This window comes from Hyaena hyaena, unplaced genomic scaffold (assembly GCF_003009895.1).
Source record: "Hyaena hyaena isolate Hyena2069 unplaced genomic scaffold, ASM300989v1 scaffold_17, whole genome shotgun sequence".
NCBI classification, from domain to species: domain Eukaryota; kingdom Metazoa; phylum Chordata; class Mammalia; order Carnivora; family Hyaenidae; genus Hyaena; species Hyaena hyaena.
Window position 1 is genome coordinate 3,576,928 of NW_024080648.1, and position 27,662 is coordinate 3,604,589.

General features: G+C 44.2%; 1 protein-coding gene across 1 annotated transcript in view; it reads left to right on the forward strand.

Annotated features, from left to right (window-relative positions):
* The window catches only part of DLC1 (DLC1 Rho GTPase activating protein), a 393,707-nt gene extending 370,073 nt beyond the window's left edge, over positions 1-23,634 (forward strand). The window contains 12 exon segments of the mRNA XM_039220840.1: positions 5,990-6,016; positions 6,667-6,788; positions 9,102-10,525; positions 11,054-11,230; positions 13,714-13,873; positions 13,998-14,196; positions 15,780-15,993; positions 17,512-17,626; positions 18,172-18,390; positions 19,192-19,409; positions 20,146-20,319; positions 21,017-23,634. Coding sequence (XP_039076771.1) covers positions 5,990-6,016; positions 6,667-6,788; positions 9,102-10,525; positions 11,054-11,230; positions 13,714-13,873; positions 13,998-14,196; positions 15,780-15,993; positions 17,512-17,626; positions 18,172-18,390; positions 19,192-19,409; positions 20,146-20,319; positions 21,017-21,137 — 3,170 coding nt within the window. The 3' untranslated portion in view covers positions 21,138-23,634.
* The last annotated feature ends 4,028 nt before the right edge of the window (positions 23,635-27,662 follow it).

The window sequence follows — 27,662 nt, forward strand, 5'->3', positions numbered from 1 at the left end:
GGGGGGGGGGGGGGGGGGGGGGGGGGGGGGGGGGGGGGGGGGGGGACCTGGTTGTGCAGCGATGCTAGAGTTAAGAGAACCATTGTTTGAGTTCCAAAGAAGCTTCTCTGACCGTCTTCAGCTTCCCCAGGTACAAAATAGTAACAATAGGATTAACTAAGTACAGTTGTAAAGAGCTCCGCACAGCCTCTCACGGACGGTGGAAGCGGACAGGCAGTAAATGAGCACTGATGAGAAATGAGAATGAACCTCAGAAACCCCTGTTCCTTGTGCCGGTGGCTCTTTAGGCTGAGCGGCAGCTGGTGGGTTTTAGAGAAGTAGAAGTAATAAAATATGTAGCAGACAATGATGGGGCACTGGTAATCCTTTCAAACTCCTCCTGACTTTCTGTTATTCATTTTTAAGTGAATTCACCATTTGTAGTTTTCTTCAAAACCTACAAGCTATAAAAGCGGCATTCTGGAGTAAAATTATATGTAGAAAAAAGTCACGTATTTTATTGATTTTATGTTGAAAATTGAAATAAATTTTCTTTTATTCAGTATTTACATTAACTTGTAAAAGCATTTTTAAGGTAGAATGACACCCAGTATCTGATTTCCCCTTTGTAGGCAAAGAAAGCAGTAGCTCAGTGAAAGGACTCGTTTTTGCCTTTTTTTTTTTTTAATGTTTTATTTATTTCTGAGAGAGAGACAGCAGGAGCAGGGGAGGGTCAGAGAGAGAGAGAGATACAGAATCTGAAACAGGCTCCAGACTCTGAGCTGGCTGTCAGCACAGAGCCCGACGTGGGGCTAGAACCCACAAACGGTGAGATCATGACCTGAGCCGAAGATGGACGCTTAACCGACTGAGCCACCCAGGTGCCCCGGTTTTTGCCTTTCTTATGTAATGCAGGGTTTCCTTTTTTTTTTTTTTTAAGTTGAGTTATTTTGAGAGAGAGAACAGGAAAGGGGCAGAGGGAGAGAATCCCAAGGCAGGCTCCACACTGTCAGTGCAGAGGCAGACAAGGGGCTCGAACTCACAAACCATGAGATCATGACCTGAGCTGAAGTCAAGAGGCGGGCACTCAACCAACTTGAGCCACCCAGGCGCCCCAGTAATGCAGTGTTTCCTGAATCAGCTAACTTTAAGCAGTGGTTTTAGGGAAAGATCAGATGTTTAGAATGGGTATGAAATAGACTAATACTCATGGTTTAAGAAATGCTGTATTAACCACAGAAACGCTGTCGCTTTTCAAATCCAATTAAATGACTGTTTAGAAATGCCCAGAGTATGCACACATTTTCTGAAAAGCGCCGAAGCCCAAGTCCCACACTGTAGTATGTAATACCATAGCTATGTCATTGGCAATGAAAAAAATGTCACTAATGCAGTTTGAAGGGAAGAAGTCAACATCTGGAATATAAACTACTCCAGACATTTTTAAAATGTTTTAATGCTTAGCTATGGGGTAGAATTAATTTACTTTTCAGTTCGTCAAGGGTGATAACGCATATAAATGAGGTCACTCATAAGATGAATCCTAGGAAATATCTACACGCTGACTCAGATTACCCACTTCACACATTTTACGCCACTTAGTAAGTAGGTCCTCCAAGCAGCAGCAACAGTTTAGGAATTTCTGGGTCATAAAAATTTCACTGCTGCATTGCAGCCCAAAGGGGTCATGATTACTTTCTCGAAAAATTTTTTTTTTAATATCTGCTTGAAATTTAATTACCTTGCTGAGGGGAAAGTCATCGTCTGCACTTTGTGATTTCCATGGCTCTCTCTGTTCTGTTCGAGAAGCCACCACCCTTTGAAGGGAATAAATCTGTGCTACTGGATCTTTTGTAGGAAAAGCCTAAAAACAGCTAGACCTTAATCTGTATTTGGACTGTGTAATGTATTCTCATTGGTTTCCATTTTCTTGGATACAGAGAGTGATGTCACAAAGGTGAAGTGTGAGGAGGCAGTGAGGTAATAAGTATCAAAATGCTCTAAAAAATAGTAGACCCAAATCAGAGGCCCACATTTGAGTATGTGGAAAAAGTCTTGAGGTTGAGTGTTCTCTTCAAAACAAATGCTTCAGAATTCACGTAACAGTCATCAGCTTGTCTTAATGGAAAACCCAGTGGCTCTTGTCCTCAGGTTCACATAGACTTCTCAAGGCAAATGATTCTTTCAGGAGGTCTAAACAAATGTTCTGAAGAAAATGATGGGGCACCTTCTTTGGAAATGCACGACCGGTTCTGAGTTGTCAGCAAAGTAGTTGAAGGTACCGGTTGTCCTGATTAGTGACATTTGTCTCATTCACTAGACTAGCCTCTTTCACATAGTTTCTCTGCCCATGGAATTCAAGGCCAGTGAATCACGAAGCTGTAGCATAGTTTGAAAATTTTCCTTGTGATTTGTCAAGTTCTCTCCAGACAGACTTCTTGTTGTAGAGTTCCTTTTTTGCCTTGTTGAGGTATTTTGAGAAGTTGATTTTAAATACATATGGAAGGGGCATCTGGGTGGGTTAGTCAGTTAAACGTCCGACTTTGGCTCAGGTCATGATCTCACTGTTCCTGAGTTTGAGCCCTGCTTTGGGCTCTGTGCTGACAGCTCAGAGCCTGGAGCCTGCTTCACATTCTGTGTCTCCCTCTCCCTCTGCCCCTCCCCCACTCATGCTCTGTGTCTCTCTGTCTCAAAATTAAATAAAACCAAAAAAAAGGTTTTTTTAATAAATAAATAAATAAAAATGTTTATTTTGAGAGAGAGAGAGAACGCACATGGATGCAAGAAGGGGAGGGGCAGGGAGAGAGAAGAGAGAGAGAATCCCTCTGCTGACAGTGCAGAGCCCCAGGATGCAGGGCTTGATCTCCTGAACCACAAGATCATAACCTGATCCGAAATCAAGAGTCACATGCTCAACTGACTGAGCCACTCAGACACCCCTTAAAAAAAACTTTTTAAAGTTTGTTTTAAATAAAATAATCTTTACATGGTTTCTCTTGCCCACTAACCGCCCCCCCCCCCCCCCCCCCCCCCCCCCACACACACACATTACAGCTGCTTCCACATACACCCTACCCTGGTGTTCTGCGTTAAGATTTATTATAAACATTCTTATACCTATAACATTGCTGATCTCTTAGCAGAGTCTACCTGGAGCAGAAGACTTGTAGATTTAATGTTCTCCTGAAAATCATGATAATACTATCTTAATATAAAGTCTGGTAGTGACCAAAAGTTACAGTTAAGCAACTACCATGTTTGTTTTTACCACAGGCACCAGTAGTCTTGCACTTATATTTGCAAGGGATTTTTGTATTCATGTCCTTGGAGAGATTGGCTTTTGTCCCAGTCTTGCTATATAATCCAACCTCAATGATAAGGCCAAGATCATGGGAGACTCACATTCGATATTAATACTGGGGGAGTGGTTTGCTCGCCTTGCAATATATACAGAAAATAACGCAAACTATGGCCTACCATTAGGATACCGCTTCTGACAGGAGTTTGTCTCTGTAGCATCTGAAAAATATCCCATATCACTGTTTTCCTTCGGAGTTAACAACTGACTCCTCCTATAAACACACCGAAGAATTATGTAAATAAGGCGATAATCATATAATGATAAGTACATACCCAAACCATCATCTTCAGTCTGCACTGTGTTGTGAAACAGCCCATTTCAGACAGAAATGTCTGAACTATGTAAAGCAGCCTGCCACATAACAGATTTCAACTCTGTTAGTTTTTTAAAGCAAATTTTTCAAGCAATTGCACCGATTCCCAGAATGTGTCTTTAAGAATCAGAACAGTTTTTATTTGTCAGGTCTTACTTGGAAAATGGTTCCTTTTTCTTTTCTCACATGTCTCTTGTACTCTTCTCTGTTTTCATTCTGAATACAAGGCCCAAATGCCCACTTGCTATGCTTTTATCAGGGTCCCTGCCGCTCCCTACAGCAAAACTCCTGAGGCTTTGATGGCCCACCTTGTCCCCCCTCCTCCTTCAGAGCAGAGAACAAGTTGCCCAGCAGATAAGACTGACACGTTCCTGTGGAGCTGGGCCCTGTGAGGGCCCTGGGGGGGTGCAGCAGCCACGCCTTCTGGACAGATGGTGTGTGATACCAGTGTGCTGCTGTTCATTTCAGGAATCATGCTTAGGGCAGAAGCTGCTCCTGGGTATCAGCATCATTAGGATTAATTCTAGAAAAGAATGCAGGAGATACTATTTTCTATAATGTTAGAGCCACCACGTTTTATTCTTGTGGCCTTGAACAAGATACGTGACCTCTCTAAACCCCCTTTCCTCATCTGTAAAAAGAAGGAAAATAGTAAGATACATACCATAAGGCTGTTGTGGGGACCGAGGTGAAACAACACATATGAAGCGCCTGACCCAGAGCGAGCCCCAATTCATGTCACCACAACTGTTTCGTGTCACTATTGTCTCCCTCAGTAGCTGAGGTCTCACTGGTGGGCATTCCTTGGAGGTCCTGGGAACAGATGAATTTTACAGAAACCTCAAGGAATAACTTCCAGGCTTCAAAACCGAAATGCCATTAGCTTGGTGCTACCAACATAAAAAAGATAATGTTGACCTTTATAAAACTTTCCTCCTGGGTCTTTTTTGTTTGACTCAGATCTAGAGTTTGTGAAGCGGGCCCCTCCCCGCTGCTGTGGGCTTCCATGCCCAGTAAACCTGGTTATAAACACCACTCAACCATTAAAGCCCAAATGAACTCAAGTGGGTGTTTGATTACAGGTTTGATTAATGAAACCCAGACCTAAGACTAAGTGTAACCATGCCGGATTCTTTAAATCTTGAAAACATTTGAGAACTAAAACACTGTGGGTAAGTAAGTAAGGCAGGCCTCTTAGGGAGAGACCTTACAGCTACTCATTTTAAAGTTTGGGCTTCTTCTGAGTTATTTGTTTTCTTTCCCTCCCCATCAACCAAGAGAATTTTTCTGAACATAGGCAACATAGGCATCCTGAGTTATCTTTGTTTATTCTATAAACAGGCTACCACGTAATCTATGAAATCAAAGGCGGTCTTATCAGCAGGCAAAAATACATTCTGTCCTCCTGCATCAAGTTGTTAGACAAGCTGCAAGAACAGAATCAGAAAGATAAAGCCTTGAAGCAGTCTTAGGGTCAGTTTGAATTTGGGTGAATTAAATGCTCTTTTCCTCTGCAAACGGAAGAATTGCAGTTGCAGGAAAAACCGGATAGCTGGCCACGGAAGACAGCAGATTCAAGGCTTATTTGAGGAAGACCAAGGGGTGGTCGTCTGGAAGCTACGAGAGAGGGCTGTCATTCACACTTTTACATACCATGTATTCCTGCCTATGTAAAGGGTTTCTTTTCTCAGCTATTTCATTATTCCCCCAATAAAGAGTTTTGTTTTGGGAGTTTTTTGGGAGGGTGCGGGTTGTTTGGTGGTTGTTTTGTTTTGTTTAAGTATTTGCTTTTCAGCAAACCTAAATTATTTCCCTAATTATAAATGGACATGTTACTCCTGGGCAGTGGTAAAAAAGCACCCAAAGTAAAAATATGACCCTTTTTCCAAAGAAGAATCTGACTCAGGTTCTTATTCTTGCTTGAACTCTAAAGGCTTTGACCCTTGAAGCTGCTGTATAAGAATTTTTTGAGTAATTATTTGCACTGTTGCTACGACTGTGGCAAACATTATCCTGTCCTATACAGGATGTTGTAAAAAGAACTGGGTGTTAAAGAGGCACCAATTTCCTTTCTGTCTAAGAACTCATAAAATTTTTGAATAGAGTGTCTAAGATTATTATTTATTACAGATTACTAAAAATTGGTTTATTTCTGCCTTTGAATTTTTATTTGAGACAGAATATACTATTTATTTTACCAAGAGCTCTGCTTGGTTGCTTGTTGCTGTTCCCATTTCTATGAAAGGAGACTTCAGTGGCTCTTACCTCGTGGCCCTGTATGGAGCTACATAATGGCCCAACCTAGGTGCTCTAGAAGAATAAAATTTCTCATTGAGAGTTGTTGGTTCCGTGAAGAATAAGAAGTAGCTGATAGTACCATAGCAATGTGTCATTTTACTGTAAAATAGTAATAGTCACTTTAAATGAAGAAAGGTAGGGGTGCCTGGGTGGCTCAGTCAGTTAAGCATCTGACTTCAGCTCAGGTCATGATCTCACAGTTCATGAGTTCAAGCCCCGCATGACAGCTCTGTGCTGACAGCTCAGAGCCTGGAGCCTGATTTGGATTCTTTGTCTCCCTCTCTCTCTGCCCCTCCCCAGCTTGCACTCTTTCTCTCTCTCTCTCAAAAAATAAACATTAAAAAAAAGCTTTAAAAAAAAAAGTGAAGAAAGGTATAAAGGTATTTTTACACCATTCACTTCTTAATGAAGTTACTAATACTCTTCTAAATTATAATTTTTTATAGAATAAAGAAGCTCAGGGGCGCCTGGGTGGCTCAGTCAGTTGAGCGTCCGACTTCAGCTCAGGTCATGATCTCACGGTTCATGGGTTTGAGCCCCACGTCGGGCTCTGTGCTGACAGCTCCGAGCCTGGAGCCTGCTTCAGATTCTGTATCTCCCCCACTATCTGACCCTCCTCTGCTCACGCTGTCTCTCTCTCTCTCAACAAAACATTAAAGAAAAAATTTTTAGAATAAAGAAGCTCATTGAGCGTGTCAGCTATTTGGAAAAAAAGATTTATCTACCCATCATTGGTTTCCTGTCTTTGCTAATATTATTTCTTTGCTCTGTAGGCGTCTAAACACTTTAAACAAATGTGCAGTGATGAAGCTGGAAATTAGTCCCCATCGGAAGAGAGTGAGTATAGAAGATACATAATAGGATGGGAGGAAAAGGGGGCAGACCAAAAACTGTGTTTTGTAAGAGGTTTTGTCTCTCAAACTCTTTTTACTTCCTTATTCCAAAAACATCTGCATTTTTAATGTTATAATCCAGTCACGTTTACCAGAGACCAAGTAGCCTAATGTAATTGAAACCAATAGTTGCAGATAGCCAATAAATCGCAGTTTTCCTACTTTTTTTTTTAATTGAGATAAAATTGACATATTAGTTTCAGGTGTACAACACAATGGCTCAATATTTGCATATATTACAAAGTGACCACCACAAGAAGCCTAGTACACATCCATCACCACACGTACTTACAACAGTTTTTTTTTCTTGTGATAAAAATCTTTAAGATCTACTTTCTTAGCAATTTTAAAATATACCATACAGTATGACTAACTATAGTCACCATGCTATACATCACATCCCCGAAACTTACTTATTTTATAAGTGGATGTTTAGTTCATACCTTTTATCCTCTGCCTCTGGCAACCACCAGCCTGTTCTCTGTATCTATGAGGGTTTGGTTGTTTGTTTTTTTTAAACTGTTTTCGATTGGAACAAATCCTCTATTATTTTGCCTTGTTAACTCAGTGCCTACTCCAGATTAAAGGAATGAGGCTTAGGAAATCCCAGTGAATCTTCCATTATTCCCTTCAGAAATTAAAGCTAAAGTTCTTTGGGAATTCCCGCCCTTCCCATATAACAGTAACCGTGTTTCAGAGCTGCTGGGATGAAGGGGAAGGCTGGCTTGTGGGGTGCTGAAGAATAATGAGAGGGAGGGAGAGTTGGGGGAGCCGGAGGGAAGGGCAGGAAATCCCACACATTCTAGTCGAATGGAGGCACATAACTCCTGTGGATGAAATGTGAGGACCTTTTATGAGATCTTCAGAGAAGAAGTGGGTGTAGGCCTGGGAGTGAGTGTCACAAATTAGAGTCAACAGGAATAAGGCTGGTCAAAGAGCATATTTCTGACTGTTCAGAGTGCAAATTTTAATTACCCTAGAGTCCCTGTCTTGCAACAAGCTGCCTTCTCGGGGGAGTTAAACCTTTTAAACAAATGAACTGGAACCTCACCACCCACTGGGCTGTGGCGAGGAGTCTACAAGTCAGCGTTTAATGCTCTCTACTCATTGTCCTGTGAAACGGGGGCCATGTGATCCTTTCCACACCGGTGGGAAAGACATGCATCATACTGAACTGTGCCTTTTGGTATCCCGCCTAAAAGGCTCAGATGCAGTAGTTTGTGACACAGCGTAACCCTGAGTCCTGCCCATAAATCAGGCATAATCAGCAAAGATGTTACATCGTGTTTGTGAATGTTCCATGCTGTCAGGCCTGGGTATTTGTGAGGCCTTGTTAAATTGCCTGGAGCATGTCTGAGGTTGAAACTTCACAGGACATATGTGGCATTAGCTCTAGACCCCGTGTCTGGGTGGGGGAGGGGATGAAAAAGAACAGGTAAGAAGCTGAAACGTATCAGACTAAAGAGATGCAGTGACTTACCTTGCTTGGTGCCTCCATGGGTCTGGTAGGAGATGTTGTATACTTTTAGGGTGGCTCCAGATGTCAGTGTCCATTCTTCTTAGTGTTTGAAAACTACCTTTTTGATTGCAAAAGAGAATATAAACACATGCTATCAACAGACAGCAAAATTGGAGGCAGACCAGAGGGAGTCCTACCCGTTGCTGACTCCAGTTCAAAATACTTTGCATGCCTGGAATTTTCACAGATCTTAGAGGCTTCCTCTGTGAGCAATTAAAGAACAGCCTATAGATCCAACAGTTTCTACAAAATGATTCTTATTTAGCTTGAAACACGCGGTCAGGCTTTTTCCTGTTAGAGTCCTGACATGCAGCGTACATCTTTGCCATTTAAAATAGAATAATAAGGGGCGCCTGGGTGGCTTAGTCGGTTAAGCGTCCGACTTTAGCTTAGGTCATGATCTCGCGGTGCGTGGGTTCAAGCCCCGCGTCGGGCTCTGTGCTGACTGCCAGCTCGGAGCCCGGAGCCTGTTTCAGTCTGGGACTCCCTCTCTCTCTGACCCTCCCCTGCTCACGCTGTCTCTCTCTCTCTCTCCTAGAAACAAATTTAAAAAAAATAAATAAATAAAAAAGAATAATAAAGTAACAATCATGATAATAATAAAATAAAGATCTAAAGGGGGACTTGACACCGAAGGCGCCTCACGAGCCGTGTCCTGGCCGCCGGGCCCCCAGCGCACGCCCCGCTCCCTGCTGCCTGCCGGTCCCGGTGATGAATGCCTCCATTCTGTCTTTGCAGAGTGAGGATTCCGACGAGGACGAGCCCTGTGCAATAAGCGGCAAGTGGACTTTCCAGAGGGACAGCAAGAGGTGGTCCCGGCTGGAAGAGTTCGATGTCTTTTCTTCAAAGCGGGACGCAGCCCCCGGGGCCCCCGACGACGCGGCCCTGAAGAACGCGGCGAGCCACGAAAGCATGCTGACGGACCTCAGCGAGCGCCAGGAGGTGGCCTCGGTCCGCAGCCTCGGCAGCACCCGCAGCCTCCCGGCGCACGCGCCCCACGCCGGGGATGCGGCGACAGCGCGCACGAACTCCGTCATCAGCGTGGGCTCCTCCGGCAACTTCGTGGGCAACGACGACTCTTTCTGCAGCCTGCCGTCTCCCGGGGAGCTGTCCGGCTTCGGCTTCGGCGCGAAAGGCCCCGAGAAGAGCGCCAAGTCCAAGACGCGCAGCCTGCTGAAACGCATGGAGAGCCTGAAGCTCAAGGGCTCGCACCACGGCAAGCACAAGGCGCCTTCCAAGCTGGGGCTGATCATCAGCGGGCCCATCCTGCAGGAGGGGGTGGACGAGGAGAAGCTGAAGCAGCTGAACTGCGTGGAGATCTCCGCGCTCAACGGCAACCGCATCAACGTGCCCGCGGTGCGCAAGCGGAGCGTTTCCAACTCCACGCAGACCAGCAGCAGCAGCAGCCAGTCGGAGACCAGCAGCGCCGTGAGCACGCCCAGCCCGGTCACCAGGACCCGGAGCCTCAGCGCCTGCAACAAGCGCGGGGGCATGTACTTGGAGGGCTTCGACCCGTTCAGTCAGTCCACGTTCCACAACGTCTTGCAGCGGAACTTCAAGAACCGCGAGACCTACCCAGAGGACGCAGTGTTCTACGTCCCGGAAGATCACAAGCCCGGCACCTTCCCCAAGGCCCTCTCCAGCGGCAGTTTCTCGCCCTCCGGGAAGAACAGCTCCGTGAACTGGAGGACTGGAAGCTTCCACGGCCCCGGCCACATCGGCCTGCGGAGGGACGACGGCAGCGACAGCCCCAAGGAGCTTAAGCGGCGCAACTCGTCCAGCTCGGTGAGCAGCCGCCTGAGTATCTATGACAACGTGCCGGGCTCCGTCCTCTACTCCAGCTCGGGTGACCTGGCCGACCTGGAGCACGAGGACATCTTCCCCGAGCTGGACGACATCCTCTACCACGTGAAGGGGATGCAGAGGATAGTCAACCAGTGGTCGGAGAAGTTTTCGGATGAGGGGGACTCTGACTCCGCCCTGGACTCGGTCTCTCCGTGCCCGTCGTCTCCCAAACAGATCCACCTGGATGTGGACAATGACCGAGCCACGCCCAGTGACCTGGACAGTACCGGAAACTCACTGAATGAGCCGGAGGAGCCCTCCGACATCCCGGAAAGGAGGGATTCGGGGGTCGGGGCCTCTCTGACCAGGTCCAATAGGTGAGAGCTTGGCTTCCCTCCCCCTCCCGGAGATAGGGAGGGAGGTCAGAAACGGACTACTTCCGCTCTCGTGTTGGGGGGGCACGGGGTCAGGGCATCCCCAGCCCCGTGAGCTCCCGAGAAAACCGATAGAACAGGAGATCCTAACATCCAAAAAGGTGGATGTGGTTTCATGCGCGCAGAGTTTCAGCTTGGGAAGCGGAAGTAAGTCTCGTGGCTGTACGGTGGTGATGGTGTGCAACAGTGCAAAGAGACTTTATGCCCCCGAGCTGTCACTTAGCAGCGGTTAAGGTGGCCATTTCTGTCATGTGTATCTTATCGTGGGGGAGGGGGGTAGGAAAAGAATGGAATAGAAGTCAGTCCTCTGGGTTCCTAAGATAAGAGGCCATCAGGCCACCCGCCGCTGATTTTGTGTCTGCCTGTTAAAAAGCCCTGGTGCTCACCCCTCCCTTTGCCCCTCTCCTTGGTGCTCACCCCTCCCCTGCTCCTCTCCCTGGTGCTCACCCCTCCCCTGCTCCTCTCCCACAGGCACAGGCTACGATGGCACAGTTTCCAGAGCTCCCATCGTCCGAGCTTGAACTCTGTATCACTGCAGATTAACTGCCAGTCTGTGGCCCAGATGAACCTGCTGCAGAAGTACTCGCTCCTAAAGCTGACCGCCCTGCTGGAGAAACACACACCTTCGAATAAGCACGGTTTTAGCTGGTAAGAGTTCTCTGTGCTCAGTCAGCTAATTGGAAGTGTTTTCGGTCAGCTCCCTGAAGCTGCCCCAGCACTGAGTATATGACAGTCCCATCCTCTATGAATACTTTTGGCTATCCTCCAAATGTAATCCCTGCGTTCTTGAGGCCACATCCGATACTGCTCAAACCGGTGTAACTTTTGGGACTAAGCAGTGGGATTGGTGGAGTGAGATTCAGCAGCCGGAGTGACAAATGGGCCAGTTGATGGGGTGAGAATGCATGGCTGTTCCATCACCCTGTACAGGCACCTCCTTCCCAGTGTTAGAAGGAGACCCTCGGGGGTTAAGAGATGTACCGATCAGATCATTTTAGGGAAGAAAGGAAAGAAAAATGTCACTCAGGTCACAGGATGCTGAGACCAACTGTGAAATGCTTGCTGTACAGTACTGGGCCTTCTAACCTTCTCCGGCTATGTTTTTAGAAATCATTTTTGATTTAAATACTTGAAGCATCACTCAAAAGTCTACCTGTGCTAAAAAATTTAGGTCATGTTCCTTTCTAATAAAGTCACTTACAGTGAATAATAAACGTAAGGAATTCACTGCTCTAAGATACTATGGACTAAATATAGACTTTACCTTTGTAAAATCGCTCAGGTGAACAGTTCATAATTACTTTCAAAACTACGGCCCTCGGTGTGTATCATGTGAGATGGACACCGTTAGGCTGGATGGGCCACAAATGTGACCCCGTGTGTGTATCTTAAGTTTTCTGCTAGCAGTGCAAAGCAGAAAACTATCTCTGGATTGACATCCAGGTGCATTTCACAGTGTCAGCTGGGTAACCTTAAGCCTTTCCCTAATCTGAGTGTTTATCATCTGGATCCACTACTTTTTATAAAAACAGAAGCAGCCCGTGTCCTCAGTGACGCTCTGGAGCAAACCAGAGGGGCCTGGGCGCGTCGGCCAAGCAGCGGAACTGTTGTTTCTCTCCAGCTCCCCGTCTCCTCAGGACTCGTAGTGAGTTTAGCTTCAGCATCAAAGCACCTCCCGTTCAAAGGCTGTTATTATGTGAGCCTTGCTAAATACAGAAGTTGTTTGTTCTGAATGACAGAAATAAGTATTGACCGGTTTATCCCCGCATGCTTCAGATTCTCAGTGGAGATCGTAATGTGTTCTTTGCACATTCAGCCGCTGGCTTTTCTCCCCCGACAAAGCAAGTATTATGCACACTTATGGCCATGATACCATAAAATTACTGTATGGAAATACAAATTTGGCTGTGTGCTTCAGCTTTCCCTTTCGTAGGGCTATAAACAGTACCGTGCCGTGGCTGTTGGTGAGCACTCAGAAGTCAAAGCAGTCCGTCTTCTGCACTGCTCCTCTGTGCGTAGAGTCATATTTTCCCGGCTGGCTATTTAAAAGTGCATATTTCACATTCTCAGTTCTGAGTTGCCCACCCCCTTCCCACCAAACCCTCAAGAATCTGAAAGTCCGTACTACTTCTTGAGTTCTGGTCAGTTTTTCCAGTGAGTCAAAACCAAATGTAAAAGCCTCGCATTGTGGGATCCATGGAATAGGGAGAAATTCTACACAAAGTTCTTTTCCTGTTCGGCCTTGCCCTTTCTTGTCCTGTTTAGAGAGGTCACTTGTAGAGCTGAAATTTCTGCTTGACAGCATTAAATGCATGACATCGGTTTCCTGCTGCTCCATATACTGCTGGGGCTGGACCTGGTTTCAGGACTCCAGGGAGCCTGCGGTAGGCTTACAAAACCTTCATTGTTCTTTTCCATCTTCTTTTAGAAACCTAAAGATGTTATATTCTCCAGGGTCATCAGCAGAAGAATTTATTTTGACTTCAGGTCATTAGCTTGGCCCCCACTGTTGAGCTCTGGAATTGGTTCTCATTATGTTGGACCAACGTCACATATTTGCTGTTTTCTCATCTGGCGTTACATGATCCTTTTTAATACCCTAAATATTTTGCATCTCATTAAGAACTTAGAAGTGATTCTTGTTCATTTACAGGACAAATGGGAACGTGTTTTTCAAATTCTGTTAACGAAGTTCCTAAATTATGACCTCAAATGTTGTTTTCTGTTTCTGTTCCTTCCTGTGCCGCCATTTTGTAAGGAAGCCCATCAGCCCCCTTAAGGATATAAACCCATTTCTCAGAGCTAATAGTGGGAGGAGAATCCCCAGTGGAGAAAATGTTGCTGGGCCTCAGAGCCCCAACTCTTAGAAGGTCCAGAAGAGCACTGTCCCGTGAAACTGTCTGTGATGGTGGAAATGTGCTATATTCACTCAGATGGTAGCTACTGGTCTCAGGTGGCTAGTGAGCACTTGAATTGTGGCTAATACAACTGAGGAACTAAATTTGTAGTTTTATTTAATTTAAATAGCCACCCTAGGAGCACAGATAGAAAGCTCACAGGGTTTACCTGCAAAGATGGATAAGAGTCTACAGACAAATAAACATACTTCCCCACATCTGTTCTTTAAATAGGGCTGTGCCCAAGTTCATGAAAAGGATCAAGGTTCCAGACTATAAGGACCGGAATGTGTTCGGGGTCCCTCTGACAGTCAACGTGCAGCGCACAGGACAGCCCCTGCCCCAGAGCATTCAGCAGGCCATGCGCTACCTCCGCAACCACTGTTTGGATCAGGTGAAAACTGCTTTGTGCAGGTCCCAAGGAATTATAGGACCTCAGATGCATGCTACTTTTTTTTTATAGTTTTGTAGTGAAAATGTTGCTTCTGTCTTGACACCTAATGTTTTTCTTCCACTAGGTTGGGCTTTTCAGAAAATCAGGCGTCAAGTCCCGGATTCAGGCTCTGCGCCAGATGAATGAAAGTGCCATAGACTGTGTCAACTATGAGGGACAGTCTGCTTATGACGTGGCAGACATGTTGAAGCAATATTTTCGAGACCTTCCTGAGCCACTAATGACGAACAAGCTCTCGGAAACCTTTCTGCAGATCTATCAGTGTAAGTGTTCCTTGATCTTACCCTTGTTGGCCTTGGGGAAAAGTGGGACCACCTGAAACTTGGCCACCTGGCCAAGTTGGTCCAAACTTGGACCACCTGGCTTCCTTTGATGCCATTCTTTCAGAGCCACATGATGACCTCTTGGAAACACATGTCATCTATTTATTTCTTCATTTTCTCCTTGTTTGTAGAATAGGTTTCTGTCTACCTGTTAAAGAACGCAAAAATTCCCCTATCATCATTCTCTAATTACTGAAGCAATTACACATTTTTACATTGTGTTCCAGAAGCTCATTCTTTCATTCGTTTCTAGAACAGTCTTCTCTAAGATGCTTAAAAGAGCAGGTACCAAGATATTTCAGTTGATTCACATCTCTAGCGGGGCCTGTTATGTTTAAAACGTCACAGGTATCTGTGTGGTTTATCTTGCTGGAAAATGAATAAATAATCTTTTTCTGTTATTCATCTCTGCTTCTGCCAGAAATACTTGGGAAAACAATACCCATCCCCTTCTCACTTTTAAGTAAAGCTTAAAGCAAACAGTTGTCTAAATTAATGATCAAGATCAGGATTATAGCTTTTACGGCCCTGTGTTTTTCTTGGCTCAGTGTGGTGTTACAGCAACGTAATATAAAAGCAGCTTCTCTCCGTGCTCAAATTGTCTTCAGTCTGGCGCACCGGACCTTATTTTATGAGAAATGGAGCTGGTCTGGATTATTTCATTATTTGTTTCATCCTTTCAGATTTTCTGAAAACACAGGTCACATTTTCCCCACCAAGGTATTTGTTGTGTATTGTAACCATGGAGCTGTTAATCAGTGTGTCCTATGGAACTGCACTCAAGTGACTTGATTTTTCCACCACATGCCTCTTAAAAGGCAAATTTGCCTAGTAAAGGAGACCTGAAGGTTGGGCCCAGCATTTTCGACATGAATTTTTTTTTACTGGTTTAGTTCTCAAGCATATATTTTTATAATAGCCTCCCAGTTCACTTTCTAAAGCGTAAAGAAGTTACTAGTAAAAATATCTGTTGTTTCAACGGACTATTTCAGCAGCTTACTTTCCCCGTTTTACGAATGAGCAGATCAGTTCTAGTTATGGAAGGTCCCCAGAGATACTGGACATTTTGTATAAAGGCTAAGAAAGTTTTTATCCCCTTGTACATATCTTCAGTAAGATTTTTCACTGAAATTAAACAAAAGTATAACTGTGTACAGTGTTTTCAGTAATTGAGAATGATGAACTGGGGAGTTCTAAAAAAAAAAAAAAAATACTTAGAAAAGCTATTCCAAAAACCAAAAGAACAGGCATAGTATCTGGAATTGAACCCTGAGGTGGATTTAGGATGTTGGCATTGTGGGTGTTGAAAATTTTTTAACTCCTCCACAGGCAGGAAATACTTGAGGGTAGTGACGCTGGTGGCGGTCCCTAATTTCTTCCATATTAACCTTAAGTACACTTTCTGCAAGCGCTCGTTCAGGACTGGGCTGAGGTGGTTGGTGCTGCTGTTTGCTTTGGGTCATTTCCTTGCAATGCGTGTGGAAAAGCACTGAGCTGATGGGGGAAATGCCGGTGTTACACAGGTGTGCCCAAGGACCAGCGCCTCCAGGCCATCAAGGCTGCCATTATGCTTCTGCCTGATGAGAACCGGGAGGTTCTACAGACGCTCCTTTATTTCTTGAGCGATGTCACAGCTGCCGTAAAAGAAAACCAGATGACTCCCACCAACCTGGCTGTGTGCCTAGCGCCTTCCCTTTTCCACCTCAACACCCTGAAAAGAGAGAATTCTTCTCCAAGGTACGGGTCAGACGAGATGTGCGCGCACGTTCTCTGTTCTCCAGATGGAAGCAGCCTACCTTTCCTGTGTTTTCATTGGTTACACACCCGAGTCAAGCACAGACGAGTTTAGCTTCCATCCTTCACAGCTCCCTTCCTTTTTTCCTTCCTTCTCAGCCCTGGGTGGGGGTGGGGAGGGTGTAACTTTCCAGACCATCTAGTGACAACCAGGTTTTGAGCCAGAGATTTGGATGTGTGCTTTGCTATGGCAGGTGTTTGCCCTGCTTCCCCCCTCCCCCAGCGCCCTTTGTGACATTGCCACCAAACTCTCTGCCAGCAAAGGATCACATGGATTTACTGACCTCCAGAATTGGATGAGGATAAAGCCCTTGCTGCCTTGGCTTCTGCAGAGTCAACAAAGCCAGGCCCCAGCCTGTGCTGTGAGTTGTAAGGTGGTCAGCTGGGTCTCACAGAACTAAGGAGAGTGTTGAACCTCAAAGCTAGACCCAGCCCCAACCCATTGTGTGCAGAGTTTCTTCTCAGATGTATACAAGCTGGGAGTGGCCGTAGCAGAAGTCCGAGAATCTGGCAAATAACAAAGGCTGTTATTTACTCAGCACTTATTCTGACCCAGCCACAAGACTACACCCTTGACCTTCATTCTTTCATCTAATCCTTGGAAGGATGCTAGGAGGTGAAGATACTGGCAAGGCCTATTTATAAACGAGGACATGAGGGCAGGGAGGCTCGGTTTAATAGGTGACTTGCCCACATCTGAAGGGGACATGGCAGCTGGAGCTTCTTACTGATGTGAATATTTCACATAGGGGCCTCAGAGCGGAGCAGGGGAGAAAGGAGTCACTGGCTGGACTTAACCCCAAACGTGAAACCATCCAGCTAATCCTTCTCCTCAGCTCTGAAGGTGCTTGACACATATTCCTTAGCTCCAGGTTCATCCTGGTTCTGCTAGTCAAAGTGAGCTTTGCTTCGGAAAGCCATACAATACGTAAATATCTTTTTATCTGGTTCTCACATGGACAGATGCATTCCATCTTCAATAGGATAGGGAACTAGAGATGAGCAGGAGAGAGAGATCAGATAAGATTAAGACAAAACCTTTAGGAAACAATAGATTGTCCCCTCACCTTCAGGAGAGGATTGTATTTATTTAAACCATAAAGAATTAGTGACGCTATTTCCCACAACATCCGGCGCCTCCCATCTGCGCACCCCTGGAAACTGCCCTTTCTTCCCACTACCACCTAGAGACCTTCCGGGCCATCCTATTTAAACAGGAACCTATTTAACGTGATGGCTTTAAATAGCCTGGATTTCACCAAAAACCATCCCTTTCACGGGTTTTTGTGCTTTGCTGATAAAACTGAGGAATTTTGTGACCAAAGTGAAGCTCTCCTGAAACTTTAAGAACAAATAGGCTCCAGTAAAATAGGTGTTTTCCTCTTCTCTGGGTTCCCTAGAATAACACATTAATTAAAACATACAGATATTGAATCTTCCTCCTCCCTTTCTTCTGCCTAGGGTGATGCAAAGAAAACAAAGTTTGGGTAAACCAGATCAGAAAGATCTGAATGAAAACCTCGCCGCCACGCAGGGGCTGGCCCATATGATTGCTGAGTGCAAGAAGCTCTTCCAGGTGAGGCGTCGGGAGATCGGTGCTTGGTTAAGGATAACGTCAGAACCAGGTCATAGGTGCCATGTTGTTCACATCTTGCCACAGCTGGAGATCATATACATGGCTCAAGAATGTCTTTATTTTCTTGTGTAAGAGCGCCTGATTTTATAACGTAGAAGCTCGTTAGAGCTAATGTGTTTAATGAAGTTTGCCTATCTCCATACCCCTTAAGAAACCAAAGCGACACATTTTTGAAATAAGTTCTGTATCTGAGAAGCAAGCCCTGGTTTAGTCACTTACCCTCTACTGTGACTTTCCAAAGCAGAAGAATACCTTACATGAGAATAGGCTTTTTGGACACCTTTATGAAGGTGGTCTATTCATATCCTCGGGACAGCACGTTAGGGCTGTGGGGCCACCGTCCGTCTGCCGGAAACAGAGCAGTGGGGACCCTCACTTCCCTGAGAACCCGGTCTGCGGGTCTGCGGCTCCCACGCTGCTGCTTCGGCTGTGGGCATCGGGAACGGTACAGGCAGACTCACCCCCTTCTCTCTCATCCCCCACAGGTTCCTGAGGAAATGAGTCGATGTCGGAATTCCTACACAGAGCAGGAGCTGAAGCCCCTCACCCTAGAAGCATTGGGACGCCTGCGAAATGACGAGGCAGCCGACTACCAGCACTTCCTCCAAGACTGTGTGGATAGCCTGTTTAAAGAGGTGAAGGAGAAGTTTAAAGGCTGGGTCAGCTACTCTACATCTGAGCAGGCTGAACTGTCCTATAAGAAGGTAAGCCTTGACCCCGCTGTCAGCCAGTGGTCGGGATTCAGGTTCATCAGAGAGGAGACTCTGTGGCCAACACGGCTCTCTGGGAGTCCGTCCGCCATTCCCTCCCTTGTAGATCTGGGCGGCCAGGTGATTGAGCTCCCCAGGTAAGGGGAGAAGACAGTCCAGCAAAGAGTAACAGCCATCTAACACTCCTCAGAGGAATCCGACCACCTAATGAAATCTTTCTGTGCCACTGAACCATACCAGAGCCCCCTGGAATATTTTACTAGTGGTATTGGGCTTTAGGGCATTTTATGACATGATCATATTTTTCTATAATTTGCTCAGAATCCCCTTGTACTGTCCTCCATTCTCAGCCACTCTTCTCTTGGCCCTTTAACAAGCGGAGAGGACTTGGTGGAAAAGGTAACTTGTTAGGACTAAAAGCCCCACGAAGGCAGTGGCGTCTTGTATGACTCAGCATGACAGGCCCATGATAGTATCTCTTGACCCTGTCTCCGCCACCCGGAAAAGAAATGAACAGTGGGAACATCTGGGTGCCAGGTGGGCTTTAGCATGTATATGTAAATCAGCTTATTTTATGGCATTGACTCTCATATAGGTCCCAAGAAAACAGATGTTAATAATTTTGACTAGTATAAGGCCAGGCTTTCTGGTCTGCTCTTGAATATACTTGGGGACACCAGCATATAGATAATAATTAGCCCATAAACACGTGACCATAAATAGGCCAGCAGTTTGCCTTGAGAGTGTAGGTCTGTGTGAATTATCGGAGCACCAAAAAATACATCCTTTTTTCAGGTGAGTGAAGGGCCCCCTCTGAGGCTCTGGAGGTCAACCATCGAAATCCCTGCAATGCCTGAGGAAATCTTAAAGCGCCTACTTAAAGAGCAGCACCTCTGGGATGTAGACCTGTTGGATTCCAAAGTGATTGAAATCCTAGACAGCCAAACCGAAATTTACCAGTATGTCCAAAACAGTATGGCACCTCACCCTGCCCGGGACTACGTCGTTTTGAGGTGAGAGTTTCCAAAATGCTTACTGTGGCAGGGTGAGCCTGGCGCCACTGAGTGTGATAAGATGGTAACATTATGTAAAACAGAATGTGTGGAACCCTTCCAGACATGGAGAATGTATCTATATGTATTCCAACAGTGTGTTCACCACTGAAAACTGTTTGAACACTTCTGGAACTGAACTCAGAAATAGAGCCACGTTCAGTTGAAGATGCTCATTGGTAGCAGATTCTTGGCCCTTTTAGGATAGATTTTCTCCCTAGAAACAGCAAGTGAATGCGTAAGCCAGGAAATAATGTCTAAGTTCCCAGGGCACTGTGGTTAAAGCTGAATTATATGTAATTCACAAATTCTCTGGAGACATGATGGAAAGGGGAATTCCAAAAATCTATGAGGAGACATCTCCTCATTAGTCCAGAGCTTTCCAACAGAGCAACACTCATCTGGATGTCCATGTGCAGATAAATTTGTGAAATGTAAAAATGGCTTTCAGTCACACTTAAAATTGGTTCTCTTTCAAAGAACAGATATGTGACTATATACTCACTGGTGTGACTCTGCACAGAGTTACTCAGTTCAAGAGCCCTTGCATAATAGTGCAAAGGACACCATCTCTCCAGGACTGGGTCACACCGCATAGCCACTGATCCTGCCCCTTAGCTGTCTTCTGAGAGTGGGGCCCCATTTTAAACGTGGCTTCTAGAAAATTCCATCTTTTTCCCTCTGATTTTTTCTGCAGAACATGGAGGACTAATTTACCTAAGGGGGCATGTGCCCTTTTACTCACCTCTGTGGATCACGACCGGGCACCTGTGGTGGGGGTGAGAGTCAATGTGCTCCTGTCCAGGTATCTCATCGAACCCTGCGGGTCAGGGAAGTCCAAACTCACCTACATGTGCAGAGCCGACTTAAGGTATGTTCTGATTATAATTTTTGACACGGTGAGGGTCATGCAGGAGATGAGACTTCTTGTCTGATACAGAGAATGGCTTAAATGAACACATCATTGTGTCTTGTCTGTTCTCTAAAGAGCAGTTTTTGTAAAGTAACACCTTCGTGTTCCTTGGTGTTTGGGGGATTGCTTCCTGATTTCGGTCCCTTAGAAAATGTGGTACAAAAGCAATGAATTTAAAGCCACAGGAAGTGAGAGTTTGAAGTAGCAAACAGATGATTCTCATTTTATATTCAAAGATATTTGAATATATGACATACCCTTTTAGTAATTAATTAGGCCTGTACTCTGTGCCATCGATGAATATGTGTTCATATTCACAAATTTGTGAAATTCAGCAACACAGACAAAAAAAGAACCTCTAAAAAGTTTCCAGAGTGGTTAAATTCTCATTTGAAATCTTTACATCTCAGTACTTTTTCAACTGTCTGTGGTTTTTGATCTACATGCTAAACCTTTTTCCAAATACTGTCCCTCAGTATCTGTACTCAGTATGTTGTTCCTTGAGAAACTTGTGGTTCCAGAGGTATAACAGCTGTGCCAGATTACCTTGGAATATGATCTTTATGTAGAAGGTTTCTGGATCAAGAAATGGAAATGTATTCCACATCCCCTCCAGCTTATTTCAGTGTTTTTGTGCTTTTCCTTCCCATTATAGGGGCCACATGCCAGAGTGGTACACAAAATCTTTCGGACATTTGTGTGCGGCTGAAGTTGTGAAGATCCGAGACTCTTTCAATAATCAGAACACTGAAACCAAAGACCCCAAATCTAGGTGATTACTGAAGCCAAGCGACTGCGTCCACTGTCTGGATATTTGTTTCTAGAATTCTTGCCAGTCCTTGGAAGAATGCATTCTGAGTCTAACCTGAAACAAAGAAAACGACAAGTTGGAGTATAGGAATTGACTATCGCGATTTAAGACATTTTCAAAGCTGCTTCCTGTTTGTTTAAGGTTTAGAGTATAGACCTTGACTGGAATATAGAAGACTGTGCAAAAAAAAAAAAATTATTCTTATTCAAATTGCTTCTGAGAAGCAAAACTATAAATACATTACGGAAAATAATGAAGATACTTCATTCTCTTGTGATACTGGCGTATGTGTACCTATGTCATTTTATTTGCAGCGTGTTGAGGGACTGGTGTATCCACTGGAATAGTTGGTACTCTTTGACATGTTTCTCACTGAGATGAGCAAAGAAAGGTTTGCACAGAGGAGTGTGTGTATGTGTGTTTGTTGCTGGTTGAATGGCACAGATGTATACGCTGGAATGCAGTGGCTGGCACACTGAGGCGCCTCCAAGGAGGATACTGATGCGTCAGGTTCAGTTTAACCTGGAATATCTGACTGCCCATGGATCCATCCAGGAAGGGAACCCAACACCCTTGCCCACTTGTTTTTTTATTTTCCCAAGTTATTAAGCACATTCCTTTTTTTTTTTTTTTTTTTTAAACCAACCTCCTCTTTCCTTAAAGTAATTGTAGTAGATTGATTCTGGTGTCCCATCTCAAACACAGTATATCTTTAGATCTGATTGCAAACAGTGATATAGTTTTTACTATAGACACAGTATAGATCAGTTCAGGGAAAAAACTCTGCCCCTCCCCCCATCCCCACCCTTCATTGCTCCAAAGCAGTTTTATTTGGGGTTTTTGTGTTTGTTGTTTATGTGTTTGTTTTTTAAGTCGAGATGTAACAAGTGAACACTAGCATCTGCTCCTCAATCAGGCCCCAGAACTTTTTACCTGTTGGAATTCTTTTTTTCTCATGTTCATAACCAAAACTCTTGAAAACATAGGAAACTATGTCTGTCTCAAGGAAATCCCTGTAAATTTAAACCAAGATATTAAATTTTAACAACAGGCATGGATTGTTGTTATTCACAACGTTTCTGAAGGCTGCACATACTTAGTAATTGGATTTGGCCTTTTCAGCAAATGGGTTTTCTGGCTTTATGACTTTTTTCCCCCTTGGCTTTGTTTTCCCTACCTTTCTTTTTCTTTTCCTTTATATTGATGCCCCTGGAATGTATGTTAGTGGTAAAGGAAAATAGCTATCACAGGAAGAAAACTCAAAAAAGTACCAGCACAGTTTTTTGGAAGGGTGGTCTTTATACAGGTTTTACTGTAGCCATAAAGATTGACTCATGAGACAGTATTAGTGACTTTATTTTGTATGGATCAAAAGTGAATAATGTATGAATGAGAGTTGTAAGAAGGAGTTTTATTTTGTTATATTATAGTTACCGTTGTCAGTGTTATTTCAAAGGTTCTTTGAAGAATTTGCAGCGGGGGGAAGATTAGAGTTTTAAAATTTGGGTATTTTGGATATCAGTGTTCCTCATGAAGATATACTTGTATATTCAATTTTAATAGCTTTCAGATTTGTAAGATTGTGTGTTGTATTGTATATACCATTCTATTAAGATAAAGAAACGTGTCCACATGTCCACTGTGCTTTCAAACCTAGATAAAGCATGATAAAAATTATTATTTAAAATATACTTGTATTTATACCTCAGATATTCTTTTGGGTTTTGTACCTCAAGGCTTTTTTTTTTTCCTAATGTAAATACACTTTACATGAATACAGTCTAAGTGAAAAAAAAATAAAAGAAGAGGTTTATAACTTGCTCTATATCTGTACAGAATATAACCCATAAGTGCACTATTAAATGTTTAAAGTAAGGGAAAGGTCTGGCCTGCTTTCCTCTGTATTGCATCTCACTCTTCCCCTCAGAACCACAGATTGCAAAGCGTATCATCCTGGCGTCAACCAAAATGAAAATCGAATTTGCTGAAGGAAAAATCGGACTGCAAACAATTCCAAGGCCGAACTGCGACTGAGCCACCCACTAACAAACAGGAAGCCCTGGTGAAGGTTCAGGAAGCACGGAGATTCTCTCCTAACAAAGGTCGTTAGGAAACGATGCTGAGAAAGTTACAAGAATAAGGAATCGGCAAGAGAAAGATGCTCGGAAGCAAAGCCAAGGTCACCATTTAATTCCACAAAAGGTCTCTTTCCCACTGTTCAGCTTTCCTTGGAAAGGATTCCTTACATATTTGACAACAGGAGAATTCAGAGGGCGTGAACGTTCCAAGAATTCTGTGTAAGTCACCTAACGTGATACGCCACAACTTCCTAATTGTGACTCATTGCCTAGATTGTAAGCTCTTCGAGGGCAGGGCTCTCCTACACATCTTTATAACCCCCTACAGCAGCTTTCAGTGTTTTGTACTAGTCGGCACCTAATAAATTTATTTGCTAAATGGAACTGGTTGAATTAGCCCTTGTCATTTGAAAAGGAAGAGAACCGAGGCTGCCATCTATGCGGGCCCTCGCTTTGGTTCATCAGGGTCTATTTTGAGACTGTACAGAGTAGATGTTGCTAAAGTTTGAGCGGGTAAAGATATGCGGAGACTCTCTGGAGGCTGTGGACGCTGCTGGTAAATTGAAGAGTTCTTTGTGACAGTTTTAAGCAATCTCGTTTCTAGGAAACTGGTATCCATTTTAGAAGAGGTTTTATTTTGACACTCACTCACTCTGGGCACAGTAAAGGGGAAAAAGCCAAACCTCGTAATTTTTAAAAAGACACAGACCAAAGGCCTTTTTTTTTTTTTTTTGGTCCCTTCTTCCAGACCTAGTTTCCTCAGAAGTAAATAAAATAAAGATCAAAACATAACATTCTGAGCCTGTAATACCTACTACTTTAGTTGCTTGACAGGCCACGGAAGGTTACCAGGATGGAGGAGACATCCTTACCGACCCGATTCAGTTGAGTCAGTTATTCAACACCGACTGTTTACCTCACACTGTGCTCAGTACTGAAGATAACAGCGGTGAACAAGGTGTCCCCACCGGGCCCTCACGGACACTAACGGACAAATGAAGTGCCCCGTACTGGCTGAGGACAGCTCTAGTCACCCAGGAAGGGCAGCTTAATATCTTAATTGACCAAAACTCAAGGTAACTATTCTCAAAAACATCTTACTTGCCAATTTATAGATAGAATAACATGGAAAATTCTGACAAAATTAAATAGTTTCTAAGACATTTTAAGAGCTGATGGACATAGGAGATTTTTGAAAAGTAAAATCTAAAGAAAAATTAAGGAAAATGATCCAAACCAAATCAGTAGTTTCTAGCATCACTAGTTAGGGTGTGTGTGTGTGTGTGTGTGTGTGTGTGTGTGTGTGTTATGTATAATGGTGTGTAGAATTTTATAGCACTATTCATGGGTCTTTATTCTACTTCTGTGCTCTTTACACACTTAATTTAAGCTTTACACATGCCCCATGAAGCATAAGTATTATTCTAAAATAAGGATATACCTTAGAGAGGTAGGGACAAATTAAGGTCCCCAGAGCAGGAAAAAGGAGCCAAGTTCCTTCCTTCCAGCCCAGGTCCACTACCCTGTCCATCTCCCATTTGTTGACCTTTCCCTAAGTAGGAAGAGATACTTGTCTCATCGAAACAGCCAATCCACGTGGCCACAGCATCAAAATTGAGAAAAACTCTAGGAAAAATGGAGGTTCACAGCAAAATAATCACCTTAATCCAAGTCTCAAATTCAATTATCCCTATTCCTGAGATGCCTAAGGTAAAATTATGTAGGTAAAAATAAACACGAGACAATGTTTTGTTTCAAGTTAAGGCTCCAAAGAACTTACAGTTGTGTTTGCAAATTGAATATATGATTTGAAATGTACAAAGACGCGTCTCACGCCTCCCTGTGAAACACAGGACAGATTCTTCCCCAGCCGCCAGCCCAGAACAGACTATGCTCTTACCGCCACTGGCCCAACCCCTCTGATCTTGCGTCGCTTCAGGGTTACAAAGGTAACGTCTCCCCACGGGCTTCTTAACCTGCAGCCCAGAACCAGAACCCAGGTCCTGTGACTTTCTGCAGCCCCTCATTATGCCCTTCCCACCACACAAGCGTACCATGAAATACAACTGAGATCCTTGTGAACATGCTTTCAAAAGCAAGAGCAATTGAAAGGTAAAGGAGCTTTCCTGAAAGCAAAGTGGAATTTGGCCCAGATGCTTTCCCTCACCTGCCTGTTGAAGCATACATTAATGATTATAAGGCAGGAATCCTAAACAATGAGATCATGGCATGCATGTCATCTTGGTGTTCCATCAGGATGAAATTTGCCTAAGGAATTTAAATTCCATTTGCCTAAGGAATGCAAATTACAAAAGACCTCAAAGAGCCTGTGGCACAGGGAAACTCAGGTAGGTCTGTGCAGTTGCAATGAAATTGGGCCCATTCTCCAGGGGGTGATCAGTCCTTTGCAGGCAGGGAGTTTGCTAAATCATGTTGGCAGCGGCAGCCCGAAGTAATTACCCTTGCTGTGTATACGCCGTTCCCATCAGAGCCGCGGTTTGGCTGTCTGGGCCCAAGGCTGTGTTGACACCTATAGCATAAACACCATGCAGAGATTTTTCATCTCATTGCACTTTAAAAAAAAAAAAAAAAAAAAAAAACTAGTTCAGGGCTAGAAACATGGCTCCTCATGAGGGATTTTCATATCTTTTTCTCCCTCTCCTATCAAGATGCAAAGCATTCTGGACAGCAAAAGCCTCGCTCTCCTTATGACTCTGAGAATGGCTCTGATCAACCATGGTGAGAGACTCACTCCTCTAAAAATGGTCTAATTCCCAAGGCAATTGTTTCAAAAACGCTTTGTAGGTTACAGGTGCTTTTCAAGTGTAAGTGTGTTTGGCTCAAGCCTGAATGGCCTTGTTCAGCGACCATGTATGAAGCATTATAATGTGTGAGGTCCTGGGATGTGTGCATTACATATGGTTAATGTCACTTGTAAATTTCATAGCAGTCCTCTGAAGGAGACCTCGTTAGACTTATTTTATAAATGAAAAAGCTCGAAGAGGGAGGGAGGCTTAAAGAAATAAAGTAGCTATTAATATTTGCAAAGGGACTCAAATTCTAGAGCAGCCTGCTCAATAGAACATTCTGCCGTGATAGAAATGTTCCCTCTCTGTGCTACTAGAGTGGCCACATGTGGCTGTGGAGCACTTAAAATGTGGCTAATGTAACCAAGATGCTGAACGCTTAGTTTCATTTACACTTTTTGTTAGTTTGGGGGCGCCTGGGTGGCTTAGTCAGTTAAGCGTCCCTCTTTAGCTTAGGTCATGATCTCACGGTCAGTGAGCTCCAGCCCCGTGTTGGGCTCAGTGCTGACAGCTCAGAGCCTGGAGCCTGCTTCGGATTCTGTGTCTCCCTCTCTCTGTGCCCCTCCCCTTACGCTCTCTCTCAAAAATAAATAAACGTTTAAAAAATTGTTAATTTTTTACTAGTTTAAATTTAAATAGCTACATGTAGCTAGTGGCTACTGTGTTCATGCAAGTTCTATTTCCAAGATTAAAGAATATTTCCAAGGAATCCAATTCCTATCTCTCTTCCACCTATAACAAAACTCTTGAAAGAGGAAGGAAGGAAGGAAGGAAGGAAGGAAGGAAGGAAGGAAGGAAGGAAAAGGAAGGAAGGAAGGAAGGAAGAAAAGAAAGAAAAGGGAGGAAAAGAAGGGAGGGGAGGAAAGGAAAGAAAAGAAAAAGGAAAAAAAGAAAGAAAGGAACATGATAAATATTTATTAAAATCTCCCTGGCCACATTTCAACTCCAGTAACTCAGTCAACATTCCACCAGCCATGAGCCTAAGACTGTGTCTCCTCTAACCTATGACCAGTTTCTGCCTTTCTCAAGCTTGAATTGGATTAACCCTTTCCTTTGCTACTAGAATATTTGTACATTTCCAAACCAGAGATAAAGGTGTACCTGATCTGATAGAATGGTTAATAATTGAGAATATTCTGCTCAGCAGGCTGCAGGCAAAGGGAGCCTCACAGATGTTGCTGCTCTGGACAAAAGCAGTTGTCCCTTCATGGTCTCAGCCTGTCCCCACCCTTTTCCTCATCACTGGTGTCCAAGCTTCCTTTCATGTTGGTGACACTGGCCATTAGGCCTCAGCTGTTAGTGCCCAGAGTATCCGCCACTGGTAAGGGCTCCTGATCTAGGTTTGATAACCATATGCCATGTCTCAACGCGGAAGTCAGTGGTAGCAACTCTGAGACAAGAATGTATCTTCAACAAGCGTTCCTCACTTGCTGCCTCGAAGGGATATTTCTTAACATGCCTCATCGTTTTCCGGAGTTGTCGAAGATCTGTCATATTAAACAGAGTAATTTACTAACGTAACCTATTTTCTTATTTCCAGTATTAATACGTATTATTCATAATAGCTAGTCAAAGCTGGAAAGAAGCGTGAAAGAACTTTGATGA